The sequence below is a fragment of the Alosa pseudoharengus genome, unplaced genomic scaffold, assembly GCF_046254945.1.
Source record: "Alosa pseudoharengus isolate Yale_2024_CS ecotype anadromous, Long Island Sound unplaced genomic scaffold, YU_APseudo_1.1 YU_APseudo_1.1_scf_16, whole genome shotgun sequence".
NCBI lineage: Eukaryota > Metazoa > Chordata > Actinopteri > Clupeiformes > Clupeidae > Alosa > Alosa pseudoharengus.
In genome coordinates, this window is record NW_027468630.1 from 39137250 (window position 1) to 39161298 (window position 24049).

The 24049-nt window shown below is 40.0% G+C and overlaps 1 protein-coding gene across 5 annotated transcripts in view; it reads left to right on the plus strand.

Moving 5' to 3' along the window:
- Positions 1–206: 206 nt before the first annotated feature.
- LOC143126036 (two pore channel protein 2-like) overlaps positions 207–24049 on the plus strand; it is a 227563-nt gene continuing 203720 nt past the window's right edge. For 4 of the 5 annotated variants that reach the window (XR_012987356.1, XM_076287962.1, XM_076287965.1 and 1 more), the window contains exons 1-3: positions 506–682; positions 14391–14455; positions 14561–14637. Coding sequence is in view for 4 of the 5 variants with exons in the window: in XM_076287962.1 (XP_076144077.1) it covers positions 589–682; positions 14391–14455; positions 14561–14637 (236 nt within the window). In the remaining variant the exon portion in view is untranslated. Of the gene's footprint in view, positions 403–505; positions 683–14390; positions 14456–14560; positions 14638–24049 lie in introns of those variants that run through there. The other variant, XM_076287963.1, reaches the window with a different exon arrangement.

Sequence of the window (24049 nt, forward strand, 5' to 3'; positions counted from 1 at the left end):
AGACTTTTGTCAGTGACCTAGCCTAGTGCTGCAGTTAGGCTACTTCGAAATCTCAGAAGAGTCCAGTCACATTTTCAGTGTCAATGTAGGCTACCTGTCTACATGTAGCAGCAACGTTCAACCAGCACAGAAACTAACTTCTGCAGTAGCCTACGATCTACAGGCCAAACATGCGGGTGGAAAACGAAATCGCCTGAATAGCAAATAGTCCGCCTCTGAGACGGCGGTTGAGGTGACAGAAAGCAGCGCGTTTTATGAAGGTGTTTACAGGCTCCTGTAACAGAAAATGACATATGGGAGGAGCTGTCAGCTTTACACTCGCGGTTCCTCAAATAACTTCATGCAGTGAGCGGAAGATCGGCCACAAGTTCAGAAGTTGTCAGGCTTCGCGCTCATTTACAGGTAAAAAGCTACTTGCATTCCAATTTCAATCGTCATAAAACGTGACTTCCATAATCAAGCATGTGGTCTTATTTTTCAGTCTTTTCTTTATTCTCTATGTCCTGAAAACGAAGATCAGTGACCCATCTATCCCAGGAAGGAATCATACTCAACAAACAAGGAGTTAGCCTACTAATCGCGGATCACATGGAAACTGAACCACTTTTGACGGAAAGCATTAATCAGGGCCCTATAGATTATGGCTCGCACTTTGAAGATGGAAACCAAGGGTCATTAAACAGTAAGCGACTATGTTGCCCTTATGGCCTTCTATCGTTTTTATAAACGTATGACACTTTGTAGCCTAGGCTACATGGCAGATACTACGTAAACCTGACCGGAGAGCACTGATAGGTTAAATTAAGTAAACTTGCGCTGTGTCAAGTTTGACATATTTGCAGACCTATCCCTGATAGCACAGGGGCGTTGAATCCACGTTGAATCAACCTCCGCCGCTTCAAACAAACGTGGATTCAACGCCCCTTTGCTATCTGGGATAGGCTAGTGGGTTGCTGGTGGGAACGACAGGTGGCTTCTGTCCCTTATATGACTGTAAAACATCAGATGATGGTTGAATTGGCAGATGATAACTTTTCGTTACCAAAATTAGTGGCCTATAGCCACAGCTACTTTTAAAAGTGGCAAGAAATCAGGGTTGCCAACTTTGGGTGTTTGGCTGGAGTGAGATTTTGTTAAGTCATAGTGCGTGTGCGTTAAATTTTTCCCTAAACCTAATTTTAAAAATGTCTGTCCCCAGACTTTTTTGCTATGTACAGTATAATCCATGATTTAGGTTTCTTCAAAATGTACAATTATTGATTGCACTTGAAAACAAGACCAGTGTTTTAACCCTGTGGCATGGAAGGATTATGAGCCACTGGGCCCCTGGGCACAGACATGAAAAGGGCCCCCCTGCCCACCTGAAAAAGGTAGTAGTTCAGTAAAAGAAAATGAAAAATAACCCCTTAAATGATGACTTCTGGCGAGTTTTGTGGAAAGAAATGGACAGATTGAGATTTATGAATGTGTGTATGAGTGTACGTATGTATCAGGGATGGAAATAGCCTAAAATATTTTTTTCCACCTACTATTGTGGCTGGTGGATTCCAAAGTCTACCAGCCACTAGAGATACAGTATGAACATTTGATGAAAAATCATGACCAAAATGATCACGGTTATTGGTATTGCAATATGATTAAAATGTGGTGACTTTTCTTCTAAACCTACCATCAATGTTGGACAGAACTCATAATTGGCCTGCCCCTCATGCCCAGTAGCAACAAATCTAAAGGTCAACAGAACAGCTATAGTGTCATAAAAGTGGTGTGGCTCCTTTAAGACCCAATCCACTGGTGTGAGTTCTGGAGCCATTCAACTTTATCTAACTCTATATCCTACATCATCTGATTTTAATATTATGTCTAGGCTACAGTATATTTAACATTTAACATTTATTTTCTATTTGGCCTGTTATGAAATTATGCATTGACCAATATAAGCACACTTTTTAAGACACTTAAATACATGCATGCTTAGCATTTTGTGAAAACAAATCATCATGGCTACATCGACAAACTCTTAGCCATGAGCTATATATCCTCTGATTTTAATATTTACACATATGTAGGTATTTAAGCACAGCTCAGTTTTAAGACACTTAAAGCCCAAAATTGGAGACCATATAGAAATTTGCTACCATTTCAAAACCGGATTACTCTGGAACGGCTTATTGTACAGGCGATTGCATTACACCTTTGTGTTCGGTAAGGTCTGCTGTTTATTCTGGTTTACGGTTTGTTATGTGTGGAACGAAAACTTTGTGAGATATTCTTCCTATATGAATTGAAATGAGCGCAGAGCTATAGTAGCCTAACATGATTATTTCTTGAAAGTTAATTTATTTTTCTCGCGAACCGTTTATCGCAGCAAATAGCGGCTATAGCACCTTATAAAAGATGAGAAAAAGTTATTTCATGTGATGTCTGAGAGGCTACTTCGCGAATACTTCCTAGAGAAGAATGGGCGGCCACACTTTATGTCGGTCTGCCTCATGTCTAAAGCAGCGTGTTCCGTGAAGGTGCCGCGGACCGGATTAAAATAGCCTAGTCAGCGAATCAACAATCAGAGAAAACTGCGCTGAGAACGTTGTAGGCTGATATTAGACCTACCTGCTGTTGGTCTAGACATATGTATGCCTTAAACTCGTATCCTGTCATTTAGAAACAATGCTGTGGTCTAGTCTAGTCATCAACAAAAAATGAACGGATTGCAAAAAAAAAGAATGGATTTGGCGTGACATTTCTTGAGTGTGCGTGAGAGCGTGAGATTGGTGCTGAAAGCGTGAGTGTCACGCCAGATGCGTGAGAGTTGGCAACCCTGAAGAAATTGATGAATGTGTTGCGTTCATACTGTACTTGCCTTGCTTGCTGTTATGCAGATTGGTTCCTGTAGTCAAGCTCTATAATAAAAGGGCCCAACTTAAAAGCAGAGATATTCATGTAGGTGTGCCTATGGGTTTTTAGGTGGCCCAAAGTAAAAAGTGTAGGCCTATCATCAGCCATAGCATTTTTACATTATTTTATTATGTCATTACGACATGGCATATTAGGCCTATCACTTTCATCGTAGGCTACTTGCAAGCTGGTTAGGTGATTGTTGTTTGAGTAACGTGGTAGTTTCAAGTCTCTGTTACAGAGATTTCTTCTTTAACTTTAGCAAAACTGTTGCACAACAGCAATGTTAAACCTGGAATGTGGTGAATGCAGGTCTAGGCAACACAGCAAGATCAGCTTTTGCATCAGATTGTTTTAAAATGAAAAGAGAGCCGCACAAAGAGCTGCTTTGCATTTTTAATCAGATTTCTTGCCATGATCTCTCACTGATTTGCCCGTGAAAGTGAAGAGCTCAAGAGACAGTGTTTTCGCCAAAGCCATTTCGAACTTTCATTGGAAGTGACACTTGGCAATCAAGGCAGTTATACATGTATCAGCCAGAATGAGCAGACATCCAATGGAAAACCAAGTTTACCTTCATAACTTGCATAATATTAGCCTGACGAGCCAGACCCACATTAAAATGTAGGGTCAGGGCACTCACCGTTCGCAGTGCTCAGTCCGAGGGGCGGGATAATCAGTTGTCTTTCAAATTCCCTCTGCACGCAATAGGACAGCGGCAGCGCTATGAGTCCCATGCATTTCCCACCAGCGGAGCTAGTTGGCTAGTTCAAACGTTTGCAAACTTAATAAAAGCTTAACTCGTGTCACACTGTTCGCCAACAGTAACATCCATCTTATTTGTTTTCAAGTAGCAGGGAATTCAAGCCAAACCGTTGCAACTCTGCCATCAATCATTATGTTAAGCCCAACTAACGACTCTATACACGATTTCATTGGCCTGATTGAGTTTCGATTTCTGGAGCTCACAAGCCAACAGAGAGTTGCTAGACTAGCCCTACGCTAGGGGCGCGTCTAGATTTCTAGGCTAGCATAATATGCATATCAAGCACATTCAAGAAGCCTATTTAATGTTTAAATTCAAGAATTAATAATCATTTTGGTTAAATGTAATCACTTAGAAGTCTTCTGGATACATAACATTGTAATAGAATTTGACTTTATATTGCAATGTGCATAGTATAGGCCTATTTAAAAAAATGCTGAATTTTATATCAAAATATAAAAGGGCTGTGTATTGGCAAGAACCTGGTGATACAATACATATATCACAATAATATTTTGATATTGTGCATAGGGCGATTTATAGTGATTTTTGTAAGTCTAATTTTAGAAAAGCTATGACATTATAATGAAGACACCATCATGTGAAAGCCCAAATTAGTCCATACTTCAGCTTATACTGTGGGAGCAGTGGCGGCTGCTGGTCTTTCAAAGAGGGGAAGCTCATTTTCGGCCTACATCATAAAAATTGTCCATTTATTTATACGTAAATTCTGCCCTATGTTCCTTTTCAAGAAAATGCTCTGTGACCCTGTCGTATCAACTACTGTAGGTGTCTTTTCCAGTGACTTGACCAGTGTCCTCTCAATGGCCAGCAGAGTGGGTGTAGGACTTGAGCTGAGAAGCTCCTTTCTACACCTGCAGATGTAGCTCAAATTATTGCCACTAATGACAACAGTTTGTAAAGCTGAGGCAATGCACTGTCCAACTCCATGTCTTTAGAGAACACCAAGTAACCACACAGCTTTCCCATGTTACCCTGCAAGTCAAGTCAAGTCAAGTCAGTTTTATTTGTATAGCACATTTAACATGCACAGAGTGCAACCCAAAGCGCTCCAGACTAACAAAGACAATAGCGGACGGAGCGGCGTAGTCGCCAGCGTAGCCTACCCGTGACACCAAGACATAGAACTACATTTAAGAAATAACAAACGCAAAAGATGCCGGACGGAGCGGCGTAGTCGCCAGCGTACCCGTGACACCAAGACATACAACAAACAAATTAATAAATAAAATAAATAAAAAATAAAAATAGAATTAGTCCAATTTCCAACCGGCTGAAAATGTCCAAGGGCAATAATGACTCGCGCGAAACTGTGCACAGCTGTGTCTCCACAACCGATGCAACAGCAACAAAGTTATTTACACTCACTTGCAGTCTGGAGATAACGTGAACGTTAGGCCTTGTTAGTCTGAAGATCACTGGAAGCATACCAGTCCGAAAGTCGTGGGCGATCTTGTAGATCAGCAGCTCGGTGGACTTATAACAGCGACAGTTTGTTGGTCCGTAATGCAGAGTTCTTCAATGTTAACGTTAGTTTGCTTAATCCAGACTCCAGGCAGTTGGCATGGCAGCTCACAGGTCAGAAACAGCTCGGCAGCCTCGGCAGATCTTTCGCAGAGTAGCTCCAGCTGCTGTCTCGAGAAATCCCCTCGACCAGACAGCGAAGTGCAGCACTGGCTCACAGATGGATGGGAAGGATGTAAGAGGCCCAGGGCAAAAGCTAGCCATAGCAAGCTCCCAATGGACAGACGTTAACAACATCATCTGCAACTGGCTGCTGGACTTCCTGTTGCAGAGACCAAGCAGTACGTGTCGGGAACAACACCTCAAGCACTTCATTGCTCATTTCATTTTATATGCCCTGTCAAAGTTAGACAGATCTCCAAATCCCACCGTTGACCAAACAACAAATCTGTTGAGATGGTTTCATTAAGACACCCATACAGAAAAATAACATATTCACATATGCAGCTTGAACATATTCCAGTATGTTAAATAAGCATATTTCCCATCCCCTTCCCATTGCCATGTATTTATCAATATATTTCAAAATATGAGTAAATATTCAATATTGGCCACTTTCTTATATTTTCTGTATATAATTAAATAGCCTATATTCAGACTTATACAAGATAGGCAAATATAGCCTATGTTAGGTTCCACATACTTGCATATCATTGTAGCCTATTAAATATATATTGTAGCCATCTATTCAAATATAAACTGGATGCAGCTGCATTATGTGATTATATTTTTTCCCTTGATTTTTCTGTATGGGCAGCAGTACATTTTCTTTGTCACAGCACTTCCAGTCAGCCAGCTAACTTTGTCATACCAGGAGAGCTGAAAAGACCTGTTACTTTGCCCTATCTTTTGCACTTAATCAATCTTAGGTGTTGATCTGCCCTGCTATTTAAAGAAGCCCTATGCAGGTCTGGTTATTCCTTCGCTGTTTCTGGGTTTTCGCCTGATTTGGGCTCGCAGCAAGTGACTGCTACGCTAAACTCCCACTAGCTAGCGAGCTAGCCATCAAGAAATCAAGCTAAACACATACAGGGCTCACAATAAAACGGTCGAGCAAACACATTGTTCAAGAGACTATCAAACCACATTACAAAAACAAAGTTCACCCAAGGGTAGGTTACTTACAATTTCAACAGCAACAAAGCCAAGTCGGAGTCCGTTTTGCAGTCTTCTTAGAAACTACAATCTGACTACATTTTCGAGACTTATTAGATGATTAGATACTTCCGCTGAGTCACATCCGGATTTGTTCGGGACAGGACCAGAAAGTTGCATATTCGGTTTTTCCATGGAGAAGCACTAGGGGGAGACGAAGCCCCCACCAAACGACCCAAAAAGTGTTGTAGAACCATCAGAAAGACTCTCAACCTGCATAATTAAGGTCATTTTTGCTAAAATTGTTGCATAGGGCTTCTTTAATTCTAAGTTTCTCCTCGTAAGGAAGACTTCTGGCTTCCCCAAAATCAAGTTGACAATATTAGAATTGTCTGCCATCGTGTGCAGTTTGCTAGCTGGCTAGTTCACCCCTATGACACTAACCTAGCCTACTAAATGAATGAATGAACAAACGATCTAACGAAACAATATTAAACTTGAAGGAGAAAATGTGGGAATTAGGTTAAACTGAAACAAGGAATTTGATGTATAAGTGTATGAAATGTACAATGAAAATTGGCTAGCAATTTCGCCAAGCAAAAACCAAGAAATTTGCAGAAGATTGGACTACACTTGCAAAATCCGCAATGGACTCAGCTTAAATGGCTTCGGTGACTTTTTATAGTACAAAATCGCTGTCAATCAAAAGGAGACGCAGTTTTTTGACAGACCCTCCAATCATCACGCAGAAGCCCGGAGTCCAGGTCAGCCGAGGCCAGCTCACTCCTCCATTCACCCTCAGGGACGCTGAGCGTCTGTGGGCGGGACATACTCACAGCATTTATCCAATGACCGTTTAGTTTCAAAGCACTGAAAAAAGCAGCCCCATTGAAGTCCATGGACGCTGGGCTTCAACAGGGAAATGCCATAGGGAAATGCACTGTGACTCTACTGGTATAAGAAGGAAATTGAGTCAGTCGACCTGCTATATGTAGCTGATTCTGAAGTATAAGTATATATACTCTTTTGATCCCGTGAGGGAAATGTGGTCTCTGCATTTATCCCAATCTGTGAATTAGTGAAACACACTCAGCACACAGTGAAGTGAAGCACACACTAATCCCGGCGCAGTGAGCTGCCTGCATCAACAGCGGCGCTCGGGGAGCAGTGAGGGGTTAGGTGCCTTGCTCAAGGGCACTTCAGCCGTGGCCCACTGGTCGGTGCTCGAACCGGCGACCCTCCGGTTACAAGTCCAGAGTGCTAACCAGTGGGCCACGGCTGCCCCTCAAATCATATTGATGCAGTCTTTAATGTCTTTAGTTATGTAGGGCTTATTGTTTGGATAGACCACAATTTCTCTTTTATTAAGAACACTGTCTACGCAGTAGTTGATGTATGCTGTGATCGTATCTGTGGTCACATCAATGTCTGTATCATAAAAAACATCCCAGTCGGTGCACAGGAAACAGCCTTTAAGAGATTCTATCCCCTCATTCCAAATAGTTACAGTTTTCACTTAGGGTTTGCTGCGTTTGAGCATGGTTTTGTATGTTGGTATTAGGTGAACAACGTTATGGTCTGAGTTGGCCAGGGGAGGTTTGGGTTTGGCAACGTATGCATTGCTGATGTTACTATAGCATTTATCGAGAGTTAAAGAACACTGTAATTCATTGTGTACACAGTCCGCAATGTGACTATCTGCTCTTGCCGCATTCCCATTCGGAGGAACGTATACAACACACACACATACTACCGAATTGCCTTGGGAGATACCGAGGTCTCAAGTGCAAGTGCAAAAGCTCCACATCTGGACAGCAAAGCGTTTCCCTAAGTGTGTGCTGTGTTAATGGATGAAGTGAAGACAAAGAAGTGAAAGAAAGTGGGGAAGAGAAAAGTGAGCTATCCAGTTCAATGGAGAGACACAGAGAAGAGGTTCCATTGAAGTTGCTGCAGTCAGTGAGAGAGCACATTAGCATTCATTAGAGTTATTAATTCATAAGCATTTATTAAAGTCATTAATTAGCTCTGTGAGGGGGCCTAGTTGAGCAGCTGTCAATTGATCATAGTGCCAATGCAAAGTCTATGGGGAAAAATAAGCTTGATTTATGTTAATATCTCAAAAAATATAAAGTTTACAAAAACGAAAAATACATTTCTCAATTGTCCTTTTCAAGACCTACGTTACAAAGTTTGAATGGAGTTTCTACATTAAACGGTTAAAGCTAAATAAGACGGAGAAATTTGGTGGGAAGAATAATAACTAGAAATGCAATTCCCAAGGAATTACCAGTGCATGAAAATGCAAAAAACATGATGTAAAATATCATACAGAGTAAAAACAAACAATGCAAATATAGTTACAATAGTGTTGCTAGTGTTGCACGGTGCACCGATACTACAAAAGTATCGCAATACCCTGAAATTAAAAATCACGAGTCACGATACCTAATTTTATTAGTATCGATACTTTTAAGAATGACCGTGTTCTTTTGAACTAACATGCGTGTGTGCAAGGCATGCTTTTAGTGCCTCCTCCCTAGCCTGTGCGTCATTTCTCCTCACACACGTATGCGCAGCTGTCGTGCTATAAACAGCGAGACATTGCTGCTAGTTTAAGTGCTGTTGTAACACATAATAATAGGCTAATATCAAGTTGATTTGCTCACTTGCATCTTTCAAGTTTGTGTTGCTAACCTACCTAGGCTATGGGATTTAGGGGGTTTAACGTCATTTAGAAATAGGCTACGCTACCAATGCAAACTTTTACATCTGGCGAGAGCTCCTTGTTAACTATCCCGCTAGCTCAGGTCATGTCTGTCATTCGTGGAGTGGTCACTAAAATCATTAATGAACATTGCAAGACACTTAGCTCTTCTATGATCCCAGAAAACTTTTCTTCGACTTGTTGGTTTTTTGAACATTTATTTTATCTAATGACATAGAAAACAATGAATTGCATCCACATATCCAAACGCACTATGCACAACTATTATTCACTAGCCTAAAGCCGTGAGGCTGAAGGCTACTCTCACATATTTCTTAAAGTGACAGGCACTCAATTACACCTACAGTATACACAACCAATGTGCACTCAATTAGCCCTACACACCACAATAAAGATATGCCTAAGTGTAATACTTTAAAAATCAATATGAAGTATACAAATAAAAAAAAAAATTAGCCACTGATAATTATGCAGATTATAAAATACTGTAACGTTTGAAGGTTTCAATGCAAGCTTTATTGAGAACTGAGGGCAGGGACACAGACACAGAACACAATGCACACGGAGCAGGTCAAGTACACACACACACTACACATACAGGGGAGGACGCAGCCCCCCACACAAAAAGGATCACACACGAGGGAGAACTAAAAGGGAAACATGTTACAATAAAGACGCTAACTTTAGACTTATAACTTAGGAGAAATACAGACATAAACCCCCAAATGTTCACCCCCGTATCCCAGCATGCCCTGCGTGGGAGAACGCTAACAATGTCTTGTGCGCCGACGTTACAATACTATACATTATTAACAAAATAACTTTATATAAATTCCAAAATATATCAAATAGAAACATATGACATAAGCCATCATTTTCGGTATGTGTTTGTGTGTGTGTGGAGAGTCGAGCAGAATCTAGGATGGCCACTGGTGTGGTTATCACAATATTCAATATTACTGATGACGTGGGTGGGAGCCCCCCAATCAAATACATTTTTAAAAAAGTATCAAATAAGTATCGAAATCGCAATTCTTGACCTGGTATCGGTATCAAAACAATAATTTTGGTATTGTGACAACACTAGTTGCTAGGGTACATATGTTGGTTGTTATGTCAAATGAAGTGGTTGCTATGCTGGTTGCTTGGGTAATCCTATGGCGGTTGTTAGGTTGGCATTGTGGTGGTTGCTAGGCTGTTGCTAGGGTATTTGACATGGTTGCTAGGCTGTTGCTAGGGTACTTAAGGTGGTTGCTAGGCTGTTGCTATGTTAGTTGTGGTGGTTGCTATGCTGGTTGCTAGGTTAAACTCATTGGTTTCTATGTTGGTTGCTAGGTTGTAACTGTGGAAGTGGTTGTTAGGCTGTTAGGATATTTGACATGGTTGCTAGGCTGTTGCTAGGGTACTTGAGGTGGTTGCTAGGCTGTTGCTAGGTTAGTTGTGGTGGTTGCAGACCGCAGAGACACGGTGATCCGCTTTCTGCAGATCCTCAACAGGTTTGCTCACATCCAACCCCAGCAACTCCAGCCACAACTTAAGCCTTTCTGGATCGTTGAAAGGAAGTCTGTTGACAACTTTTTTGCCACGAATTTTCCCGCAATTCGGAACTGCACAAAATCGCCCCATTTTTATCTGTCTGTTGCAAAATACTTCAAGACAGCGATCTTTTGCTACTTCTGTGAATTCAATGAAATGCCAGTGGTTTGCTTGTAATTGGCAATTGTACGGTGTAAGGTGCATTATCACCACCAACTGGGCTGGAGTGTCTCAACGGAAGAATGTACGGGTGTGAGGCGTTTGGAAAAATAGCTTCACAGTTTTACAACGAATGGTAAAACACCTGTTGGAAAGCATCTTTTGCAGCGATTTTTGTGTGAGCATATCAGTGAACACCCCTGACCACTCGGTGAGTTTCACGTCTTTGTAAACGAAAGTTTAATGCGTTTTAGAAAGATTGTTCCAGTGCACCTATGCAGCGTTGTAGAGGTGGGGGGGGGCTACCACAGAAACCGAAAATTCTCAGGACAGCATTCTCTCTCCTGCGCAAACATTATGTCCTGCATATGTGTAGTTCTACTGGGTCATTCCACATCAGTTCAACCAGGGCCCACGGACTTAGGTCTCAAAAAATTCTGAAAAAAATACCAGGTGTACCTATGTTACACAGGAGACACACTGTAAAATTACTCTTATGTAAGATCAATACTTTCCAAGATACAGCCAGTTTTACAGGGGGAGGGGGTGTTGATTTTGTTCGGCCTCTTTTTTTTTGTCAAAGTTCACAAGCCCACAGCGCAAGAACTAAACCATGTAGGAGGCTCAAATTTTGCATGCTGGTACATAAATAGGAATAGTATGTAGCAAAATCGTCACGTTTGGTCTGGATAATCCTGCATGGTCATAGCTGTCCCTCAAAGTTGATACAAATTGTATTGGAGTTTTTAGCTGGGCTCTGTTTAAGCCTTCAGAAGACATATTTGTACTCAACATAGGCTCTTGATTTATTTTCCTTACTGAGATAAGTAGAAACACTCTCACAAAAAGCAATGAACAGAAAATAAATCCCTTCAGGGTCTGAACAGCAGACCTCACAAGTCTGAAAAATCATTTTGGTTCTCATTTTCAGAGCACCCAAACACCTTGTGGGAATATACAAAGATTTTTTAAATATGTTTTTCTTTATTCTCCATGATCCCTTCTTTTTGAAAACACCAATTTGACTTGTCTTATGCAAATCTTTCTTTTTTATTTTCCACCCTGAACATGGGCAAAATGCCCCATTGACATCAATATGTTTTATATAGAGTCACCACACTGCCACCTGTGGTTGTATAGAGTAACCTGTGGTAGCTCTATACAAAACATATTGATGTCAATGGTGCATTTTGCCCATGTTCAGGGTGGAAAGTGAAAAAGAAAGATTTGCATAAGACAAGTCAAACCCCGACCAGTAGGAACAGCTGAAAAGCAAGGCACCTAACCCCTCACTGCTCCCCGAGCGCCGCTGTTATTGCAGGCAGCTCACTGCGCCGGGATTAGTGTGTGCTTCACCTCACTGTGTGTTCACTGTGTGCTTCACTAATTCACGGATTGGGATAAATGCAGAGACCAAATTTCCCTCACGGGATCAAAAGAGTATATATACTTATCCTTATAACCGGTGGAATTTGGTTTAGAAATGTTGTGAGATGGGCATTGGAAGCAGAGGCAGAAAATGTCTTCTCTCATAGGAAGGCTATGTCAACATCAAAGGCATTATGTCAATGGCAGCCTTTGACTAAAAACCTTTACAAAATGTCTTTAATCCAGACTGCAAATCATCCCGTGACCCCTCCAATATTTTTGGCAACCCACCTGGGGGTCCCGACCCCCAGTTTGAGAACCACTGCAATAATTAAGTGGTTTTGCTAAATTGTCACTTGAGATGGTTACTAGGGTATTGCTAGGGCAATCATAATGAGAAGTATTATATAAAAAGTGATTGCTATGTTGGTTGCTAGGGTACTTGAGATGGTTGCTATGTTGGTTGCTAGGGTTATCATATTGGTTAATAAGGTGGTTGCTAGGTTTATTACAGTGCATGAAAATGCATCTGTATCTGTAATGCACTGTTATGTACTAGTCTTTTTCTTTTTATTATTCTTCTAACCAAAATATCTGTGTCCAATTCAGCTTCAACCATTTAACGTAGAATCTTTGTTCAAACTTGTAACGTAGGTCTTGAAAAGGACACTTAAGCAATGCATTTTTCGTTTTTTAAACTTTATACTTTTTGAGAAAAAACCCAACTTATTTTTCCCCATAGACTTTGCATTGGCACTATGACATCATAAAGAGCTAATTAAACTGATTGCACCTGTATCAACTGTTTTCTGCCCAACTAGGCCAACTCTCTCTGTCTTTCCATTCTACAAGGATATAAGGCACATTCCATTCAATCCGTCTTCAAACCATTCACACATTAAACTATCTATTAACATCCATTAAGCAATCTGCCTATTAATTAACATCCATTCAACTTTCTTTCTATCACTAAGACACTTACTAAGATTGTCTTGGTAGTGTATATGTCTAATTGAGTGCATGTCACTTTAAGACGTTCGTGAGGGAACCCTTTACAGTTAAAAGGCTGCTGATGTGTGGATGCAATTCATAACATTTTCTACGTAGTTAGTTAAAATAAAGGTTCGTACTTCTCTTTGGGACAAGCACTTTTGAGTCTTGGAAAACACTTTTTCACGGTTTTCAACAAATTTGTGCAGCATTGTGACGATGCTAAGCGGATTTAATAGCAATTTAGCCCGCCGTCTTCTATGCAATGCTTCTATGTGGCAACAACAATCCTTCACCAATCGTTAATGTTTTGTTAAATGCACATGCAGAGGAGGGGCAGCGGGCTCCTTACGAGAGAGAGCGGGGCGGGGCAAGGAAAGGCTGCGTGCGTAAAAAGCGCAGCTCAATTAAAGGATTTTATCTTATCTTTAATTTAAATAGTACAACATAGAACATTAATTTGTGGCGGTCGGTTTTGATTTCATGGCGCCCCACCACAGATTAGTCAACGTATGGAAAACACTGTGTCTACATTCAACTTTTATAGTTACATTTTATAGTTACTACATTCAACTATGTACTCTGTCTCAGGCTTTAAGCACACAATCTGGCTCTCTTAAGATTACAGATCCTGTTCAACTATTTCCTCTGCCCACAGCTGTTTCAAAATAAAAGTCCTCACTACAATAATTCACTATTAAATAATTTAACCATTTAAACTATTCAACTATTTAACTGTTCAGCCATTTTCATGCCCTGGTACTTCCCCGGAATTACATTTTCTAGTTACATTTATTTAATATTTTTTTTACAGCGTATTGTCATACATGTTATATTTTGTTTATATATATAATGTATTTTTCTAAATATTTATATCTATGTATCAATGTATTGTGAACCCCTGTGTATACAGGACAGGTGACCTATGACCTATTTAAAATGGTGATGGTCTTTGTTTGTACAAGTCTGATGAAGAGCCGACGTGCTTGAAACGTGACTTTAAGAATTGAATAAATCAAAGCAAACTGAGAGCAAGTGTGCGGACCTTCTTTTTTACTTTGAATGTTTTTTTTGTTTTGAAATTTTGTTTTAGCATTTGGGGTCTTGTTCATCTTACATCTAAATAGGGATTTAAGCCTAAGAAAATATAAATATGGTTACCTAACTAGTTCATTCCAACTGATGTTAACGTATAGTGTTTGTATTGTCCACAGCTTATGAACCAGACCTGAAAATCAGTGTATATGTAGACCTATTCTCTGGATGTCAATCATTAACATTTAACCCTTTATCCTATCCATCATATCCAAGATGATGCTGATGATGATGATGTCTACATACAACAAGCTGTCATATTCCTTGAAGATGCTATACAGGTGAAAAAAAATAATTATTTGATTCGGTATTGGTACTAATACTGATGACCTAATATAAGTTTTTATTCTTTATGATGTTATTTGCCTTCTGTTTCTGTGCTATAGTATCGCTCAATCAACCATCGTGTGGATTCTCGTTCACTGCATTTATACAGATGGTACTATTCAAGGCTCTGCCAGTGGTGAGTTAATTTAAAAGATATTTTTGTCAGGTGCAAGATGACTAGTTAACTAAATGGCCAACTACGATTTTGTTAAAGCAGCACTAAAGAAGATTTGTTCTCGTGTAGTGTTGCACAGTGTATCGATACTAAAAAGGTATCACGATGCCTTCACGCAAAAAACGATACGATTTCCGACGTTTTTAGAATCGATACTTTATTAAAATAATAACGTTCTGTGTCTGTGTGAACTGCTGCTCTCACTGTTCCTTGCAGGCATCTAGGCAAATGGGCGTGTCAAGCAGGCAGCTCTGAGTGAGTGCGCGCGCAGCAACGTCAACATAGTTCTTTGCCGACCGTCCTCTGCCTGGTGGATAAAACAAAAGGTGATGTGAAATCTGGAACTATTTCGGATACATCGCGAATAGTGAAGGCTTACTTGGCTAAACACCTCGCAGACATATAATAGCCCTAATATATGAGCCCTAATAATAATAGCGGCGTGGTACGTGGTAGCAAATCATGTTATCAAAGAAATAGACGTAATGTAGGAATGCACACAGATATATTGCAACAGGTAATGGTGTAGGCCTATCTGACGAAGACCTGAGTGGTTGGAACGTCGTACTTGTACACTGGGCGCAAAGAAGACTATCCTCACATTTTTCCCTTTGCAACTGTCAAAGAAATCCCATGAACACGGGAAGGCCTAGGGTAGCCTATTCATGGGTTTCATCAGGTCCCTTTCCACAGGTGTATAAAATCAAGCACCTTGATTATCAATGCAGACTGCATGGTGCTTGATTAATACACCTGTGGAAAGGGACCTGATGAAACCCATCAATACTGTACATCAGATGGCCTAAAGATTAGGCCCCTCTGCATAGCATTTAGTGATTTGCATGCAGTAATTTCAACACTGACCTTGATCTAGCCTAGTTTGGCTATTTAAAGCTACTTTATTGCTAAAACACAACAAAATGTAAATTAACTATAACAAACAATAAAGGACTTAATCACACAAAGTAGGCCTACTATTTTACTGACTATAAAAAATAATAATTATGTGTAGGAATTTTAGAAATTTAGAACCCAGAATTGACCTGCACACTACAAAAGTGCACCGAATTCAACACAAATGACTCAATACACTTGGAGGAGGTATGAGTCCTTTCTTTTCCAGATATCTTAGGATTTCGCCATAGTATCCACTGGCGCCTTAATGCAGGGGCTTTCCTGGGCTTCAGCCCAGGGGCCTCGACCAATGAGGGGCCTCCTAATAATAATAATGATAATCAATAATAATAAACGGCGTGTCCGTATTCACTGCGTCATTAGCCTACTCTGGAGCTAGCCTAAACAATTGAGCACATCGTAGGCTACTGCTCTACAATTACATCCATGCAGAGGCCCCCTTTGTCTTCTCCAATTCTAAAGTGTAACAAAATGTAACAAAACGTAATAAATCCCAACGGGTGTAGCTAGAGGAGAGGCTGAAACTGACTGACAAACTTACAAACTCTGGAGATAATGTGGGTAGGAATGAAGCAACGATAAACGAATGACGTGGATTCCTGTAACTGTCCATGAAAACAGAAGGCATAGCAGGTAAATATCGTGGCAAATAGCCTGGAAATGAAACGGCTTTAAAAACGTATTTCACTTGTCTCATTGGAGTGAACGCAGAACATGGGCTGTGGCGCAAATAAATGACTTAGTGCTCTGCATCTCCGTTCACCAACAGCAAAGTTTGTGCTAACCCATTCTCACATATAAGTCTATGTTAGGTTTTCTTGTTAACGTGAGATATGTCTCCGTAGTGTAGTGATAATGCATAAGGTAGCCACATTCACGTCACATGAGCCAGCTTGTTATGTAGGCTAAAAGTATTTCTGTCCCTCCCAAACTGCGTTAAACTGGTGTGTTAAGTAGACAGAATTTCAAAAAACTCCTGGGGAACCCCCCAACACGACAAACACATGCACTTTTGAAAAGCTTTTAAACGTCCATATGTGTACCCATCTTTTAACTTGGCCTACAGCCAGTGTTGTAAAAGTCCAACGCTTGTTTTCGTGCAGTAGGCTAGCCTTTTTGATAAGTGATGTCATGGGTAGGCTGACGTAATTCGAGGGCTTTCTGTTCCTGTTTATGTAAAGGTTTACATAGGCTGAATAATGATAGGCTACACTGCATGTTATTAACCAAAAGCGCACGCTATGTGTCGGGTCAGATCGCGGGCCGGGTATCATTTAATCATAATTCATATTTGCGGTTGGTCGGGGGGGGGGGCCTTAAAAAACATATAGCCCATGGGCCTCGGGTGGTATTAAGGCGACCCTGATAGTATCGTTTCAGTATCGAGCATCAGGATATTTATGGCAGGTATCGTATCGAAACATAATTTTGGTATCGTGACAACACTATTCTCGTGTAACAGAGGCAAACTGAGCTAGCATGCTAGTTGCGCGTGTAAATCCTCACACCCCTAACCTTAAGAACGCTTCTAACCGCTGGGTTGGAAGCCTGGGCTTTTAGCTCAGTGGTTAGAGCATTTGACTCCCATGCCGGTGTGTGTCGAGGTGGTGGGTTCGAGGGCCGCGAGCGGCGGACGAATTACGACCTCTGTTACAGTGGTGCCGTGACCCGGATCATTGGAGTGAGGATTTAGGGCCGTGAGCGGCGTGAGCGGGTTCGAGTGAGCGGCGGACGAACTACGTCCTCTGTTACACTGGGGGTACCCCTACAATTGAGAAGCACAATAATAAATTAACTCATTAATATAATAAATGTGCATCTTTGTAACAAACTATATGTGACCGGTGGAATACACTCTGCTTTGTGATTTGCTGTTTTTGAGTGACTGACGTGACACGGGATGACGATGTATTCGCGGGCTTTTATTCTCTGCAAAACGATAGGGACAATACAGTGAAGCAGGCAGTAGGTTCTCCTTCCCCAACTCCTCTTCCCCAGAGTGACAGAGACAGGGAAAAGCACAGGTAACCCACACAAAACATACTAAATACAAAATAAAAGATATAAAATAAAAGTAACATCAATCATTACATTTAAAAGGTTAACACAACTAGTCGCTAAGATTTAACCATTAAACTATGCTACCTAGCCTAGCTCCTGATAGAGACCTAATGGAAGTAGCTAGCTAGTATGGCTAACATAGTTAGCAACTATGCTAGCGGGAGCTAGCATGCTAATTAGCTGTACAAGGTTACAAGCAAAATAACACCATGACAAAGTGATAAACAAACAGAAAACAATGACACACCTGCAAAACGATAGGGACAATACAGTGAAGCAGGCAGTAGGTTCTCCTTCCCCAACTCCTGTGGTGAATTATAAATAGCATGCTAAGTACTAGCGATCGCTAACAACATACAGTAGCATTATACAGGGTACAGGCTACAGCCACAGGCTAGTCACAGGTTTATTTTACACCATGTGACACGAAAGTACAAAATATAAAGAAATAAACAAGAAAGCTCCATAATAGATAAAACAAAGTGTACAGAAAGTAAATATAGGTAAAGTGATAGTTATGATAGTAGTGAAAGACAGTATAGGGTGAAGATATTTAATATAATATGAAAGGAGGGATAGACAGATAACATACCTCTTCCCCAGAGTGACAGAGACAGGGAAGAGGTGAAGGGCACAGCGAAATATGAATATGAAAAATTGATACATTAGAGGGGGCGGGAGACTACGGAGGCCCACTAGGACTCTCACTGTACTGGCGATACAAGGCAGTGTGTCAAGGCAAAAACCATCTTTGTGTAATTATAAAACAATAGAAATGTGACCTGTTACATATAAACATAACTCAGATACAATATATATGGAATGCACAGACAGCAGTCTGTAGAAAGAGAGTCTGTAGAAAGAGAGCTCAAAAGGTGGGACGGGCCTCTCCCACGGCACAAGGCCGGAGGAGCTAAGATCATGCAAACGGTTTCTTTTCAATAATTTTTATCAGAGTGGGACGTATTAGGCTTATAGGTTGCCCCAGTCAGGACGAGTTATGACTCACGGTTGCTGAAAAGTTTTGAAATTTACTTTGATAATTTAGTAGGTGTAAAATATTGAATAAAATGTTCTGCTGTATGACTGGCTTTATTTTAACTCTCATATTGAACTTTACGACGTGCAAATTTACAAAATTGGATCAACGATATTGTCTCCTACAGGCGTCAATGAGAGAACACTTACACTTAGCCTACATGATTTTGGTTTCGATTTTCTAATTGGAGTAAGTCTTTGAGACAACACGTCATGATACATTTGATAATGTTTGATCGTTGTTTTGGTATGAAGCATCTTTTACGTAGCCTAATGAATTCGCTCTAGAACGTGAAAGTAGCCTAACCTAGGCCTATATGCGCTCTGTGTCTGAGCTGTCTGTGCACGTCCACAATTGATTACGTTCCTCAAATGGAGAACACATCAATCCCATTGTATTTTTTGCCCTAAAATGCATGAAACATGCAAGTTCAAAATCCCGCCGGTAGCCAAGTTACATGTCCGTTTCATATTTGCCTAGGCTAGCCTACAATAAATTGAACGAACTCAACTGACAACAGGTATATCTGATTCGGTCATTGAGACTACAGAATACAGACTACAGAATACAGTACAACAAACTTTCTGTCTTTCTGAAGTTTATTTTTGTATTCCGGGGTACAGTAGCCTAATTGCATAATGTCTTGACAATAGTTTTTCTTACCGGCTTGCTGTTTAAACTGACTGCGCCGCTCTGAACTTTCCTGCCAGGTTTATGACGTAAACCGCATCTCGGCTCTGGCATTGCCTAAACTCATCGTGTGGGAAATCAGATTATCTGTCAATATTGGGCTTTGAAAGTAAGGATTTTGCTCAGTAATAGTAGGCTACATTTTGTAACATTTATATAGAAACCGAGGGGAAGTTAAATTAGAAATTAGAATCGTTGGAAATTGAAAACACATACAAAAAAATATTCGGGGCTTTTGAAAAGAGATTCGGGGCTTGAGCCCCCGAAACCACCCCCTCGCTCCGCCAATGCAACCACCCAGCAGTAACTTCTGCATTCAGTGAGATTTTACCGCCCTAATTTTATTTTTGACTCTTCCGTCACCGTTGCAACCTCTGAGCGCTCATTCTCCAAGTTAAAGATCATTAAAAACCACCATAGAGAATGAGAGAGCAAATAAAATGGACATACACAGAGCATCGTGGACTAGTTCGTGGAGCGCAAGGCTCGTCGTATGCCCTTCAAATAGTGCTGCGTATTATTGTTGTTTTATTATTAGGGGTCATGTAGCCTAATGTTTTTGTTGTTGTTCTCTTGGTTACACTTCATGTACGTTCGATGGACTTCAAAATTACATAGTTGCTCTCCGTGGCGCTGACGCTTGTAAGACCTGCTTTTACAGGCATGACTAGCCTATGTTGTAAAATTATGTTATGATGAGTTTAATAAAGGGCCCGGTCATGTGCCCTGCCCCCGGCCCGGCTCTGACTTGTTCCGCCACTGTCCATAATGGACGTGGTACAGACAGCAGGGATAGTAAAAATAGGGCTCTGAAGAATTACAAAGTCACCCGCGATAGGAACTGATTTGACCAGGCTACTTTATTGTATAGTAGCATAGGGTTTGTGGTTATAGTAATAGTTTACTATTGTTGGTTTACATTTTAGGCCTACTGTTTTCCTGTTAATTTGTTATGTGGATAATATGACAAAAGATAAGAAAGTAAACCTGCTCAAATATGTTCAACGTCCAGTATTTACTGAAAGGTGCATAGCCTAATTTGAGGTGCTTGCCATCCAGTGGCATCATAATATGCAAACTAGATGGGTAAATTTACCCCCTTCATAAATTTTAGTTTATACTCAAAGATTTTCACATTTACAGTAGGACTTTATCTCTGACCACTTTCAAGCCATGGCCTTTTGAAATTTTGATGTAAAAATCCAATAGTGTTGCTTTTTTAAACCCTGGCGCCTAAATTTGCCAGGTTTAAATAAGTTATGAGAGGAAAATATTTTTATTTGGTGTGACGTATTGCATTTTCAGAAATATCCGTTCTTTTTTTGTATTATTCTTGAACAATGACATGGCCCTCCAATCAGATGACGTTGGCAGCAGTGGCCCCCAGCTCATTTGGGTTTGAGACCCCTGCTCTAGACCCAGAGACAGTTGATAAACTAACATAGTTTTGCTAGAACTAGTAGACTACCACAAAGTTGCTGAACGTGTGTTATTTCAGATTAGATTGCAACAATATACGTTTAACCAAAGTCCTTAGCTGCTACCTAGCTAGCGAACATCACTAGCCGTTCCCATTCACTTTCTGTTTACTGTGCTAACATTAACAGGCAAAATTAAATGATTTATTCTATGTCTAATTGGCATCACACATAAGCAATAAAATAGTACACAAATTTATATTGATATTTTGTTATTGCTTATTTAGAGAATAGTTTATGTTTTGACACGCCTATTTAGGAGTCCGGAACTAGTGCCAGTTTTTGATGTGCGAGGGCCACCATAGTTGTAATACATACTATAAAAGAAAATGCACCGAACGCAGCACTAACTACCATAGGGTATTTCTCCAAAAATAAATTATAACCATTTCTCCTTCAACTCATCTTTCTTTAACAGGAGATGCAATGTAGATGTTTTGTTAAGGCATAACACAGGTTCGCTGTCTTTCTGCCATATGTAGGCTACTAACAGCGCATTGTCATAAAGATACATTTATCTGATTCACGCCCCGTTTTAGGGGGAAAACAAGCATTAGCGTTAGCATTATATCATTGATTCCAATGGGAAAGACAGCTAGTAGTCACACGCAGAGTGCGAATTACCCCACCATAATTGGGGGGTACTGCTCCTTCACTTCTTCCATGACCATCATGGTCCACTACCATATCAATCCACACCGTGATCGCCAAGTGCAACATGTGTTGTGCAACACATAAGGTCTAAACATGCAACAAACTGATAATCAGTAGGCTACAGAATATCTCATCGTTCTTATATATCCTGTCGTCTCCCTGCGGCCTGCTCACGGCTTTCATCCTGTGCCTCTCCTGTCTGCTGAGCACCCCTTTCATTAACACATATGAACAGTGTATAAAACCTAACTGCACCTACATTTTTAATGTAATTGTTTGTGAATCTTAGTGTTCTATAGTGTTCATAGTGTAATATATCCTGCTTACTCTTTTAGCACCAAAAAAGTGCCTGATGTCTGTGTGCCCTTTCCTTTTCCTCATAGTGTCTCTTAGAATAAAATAAAATCTAAGATAGTCAGGGTTCTCAGATGAAACTATTTATTGAACTAAAAATATGAAATTATAGAATGTAAAAACAATACAAACCAATTAAAAACAAATTCAAAAACTAGCACATAGCCTACTATTTAGCCTAGGCTACTTGGGTCTTTTTATGTTTCCACAGGTTTCACTGATGTTATGTAGACTAAGCTACATCAGACCCTCTTGTGCATACATACCGGTAATATAAAAACACAGGATCTGTGCCAAACTAATTTCAAAAGGGCACAATAATTTATTCAAGATAAAATGAGAATGGACACCTAGGCTATGGAGTTCATCTCCTTACCTCCCCACAATGTAAAGCTTGATTTAAATAGAATTAGCCTATCTTGCTAACTAACCTTGGTAACTAACCAAGGTCCACTTTACTAGCCTCAGTGGGTAAGTAGCAAATAAGTAGCCAGTAATTCAATGTATGAAGACGTGACATGAGCTATGAAAGAAAAAAACACGTTTATAAATGAAGGTTGTAAAATAACTAGGGCTGTCAAAATAACTGATTAATTTCGATTAATTAATTTGAGGAAAAAATAACTGATTAAAAAAATTAGTGCAGATTAATCGATTCCATATGACCTTTGACCCCGAGCCGTTCTAGTCAGTAGAAATTAGACTGTAAAATGAAGGAGAGAGAAGAAAACGTGCTGCTTGGATCATTGATTGGAACATTTACTTTTAAAAAACGGCCTGATGGTGTTGATAAAAAATAAAGTGTTGAAAATAAAGTCCTCTGCAATGTCTGCAGCAAGGAATTTGCATATCACCGGAGTTCATCAACTCTACACATCAATGCAAAGAAATAAGTGTTGACATTGAGGGGAGTATTAATTTATTTTCATTGTGTCCCCTAGGTTATATCTGTGGCCTGAAATGCCTTGTATGTAAAAAAACTTCTTCCCGAAGCACTTTATTTTGAATTTATTTGAATTTGAAGCACTTTGAATTTATTTCCTCAGCATATTAGGTCATATCATAGATTATTATGGCAATTATTTGAACAGTGAAAATAATAATAAAAGAGTTTTTGAACTTTAATGTCACTAATGCTGATTATTCAATGATTAATTTTAATTGAAATATTTAAAATACTTTCACAGCAAAAATTATATATGCGATTAATTTAGATTAATTAATCACAGTGTATGTAATTAATTAGATTATTTTTTTTAATCGATTGACAGCCCTAAAAATAACAAATTTTTAACAAGCTAGACGTCAGCTAGCAACTTACATTTACCCATTCACATCAGCAGCAAACCGAATTTAGCCTACTGGAGGAAGTTACCTAGCGTTTTGTCATTCAATGTTGACACTTGCTTGAGAAGTTGAAGTCGTTCTCTATCTCAGTTGCTTCTAGCGCCACGGTGATTAAAAATGGTATGGTCCACAATAGGTGTGTCTGAAATCGCTTTACATGAAAATGTTCCTACAGTGAAAATAGGAGTTGACTTGTATTGTAACTGTAATGATATCTTTTCACAATATCAGAAAAAATATCTGACCCCCCCAAAACTGATATTTTTGTCTCATTGGGGAGTATAGTACCACCCAGTACCCCCTGTAATTCGAACTATGGTCACACGTTACATTTAGTTATTAGTTCACAGGACATTGAATCATTATACTAACACAATGGTTATGAAGAAATATGTATATGTAACTGACTGATGTTGAAACTATGTACATTACCAACCTAATTTGTTTCCAATACTCCAATGTTGAGGACAAATGTAGCTTGTAATACTTGTAAAATGGTTAGCTTGCTAGCTAGCTAACTGTGAAACTTCAGTATAACATAGCCAATTATCTCACCTAGTTGTAAGAAATACGTTAGTATTACAAGTGATAGAATTAAGGTGTGACGTATGCTTAGCATAATTTCGGTAAGCTTACTTTACAAGTCATAGCATCACTATGACTTGTAAAGTAAGCTTGCTGAAATTACAGTCAGCCACGGCAGCTTGACTGTGACCTACATTCGTGACTCTCCATAATGGTCACCTCGGAATTGGAACCACAGGTCGGTCCTATATTTCCGCCGTCTTGCGTGTATGTGTCACTTAATATCCATTTCTATACAAACCAAGACTGC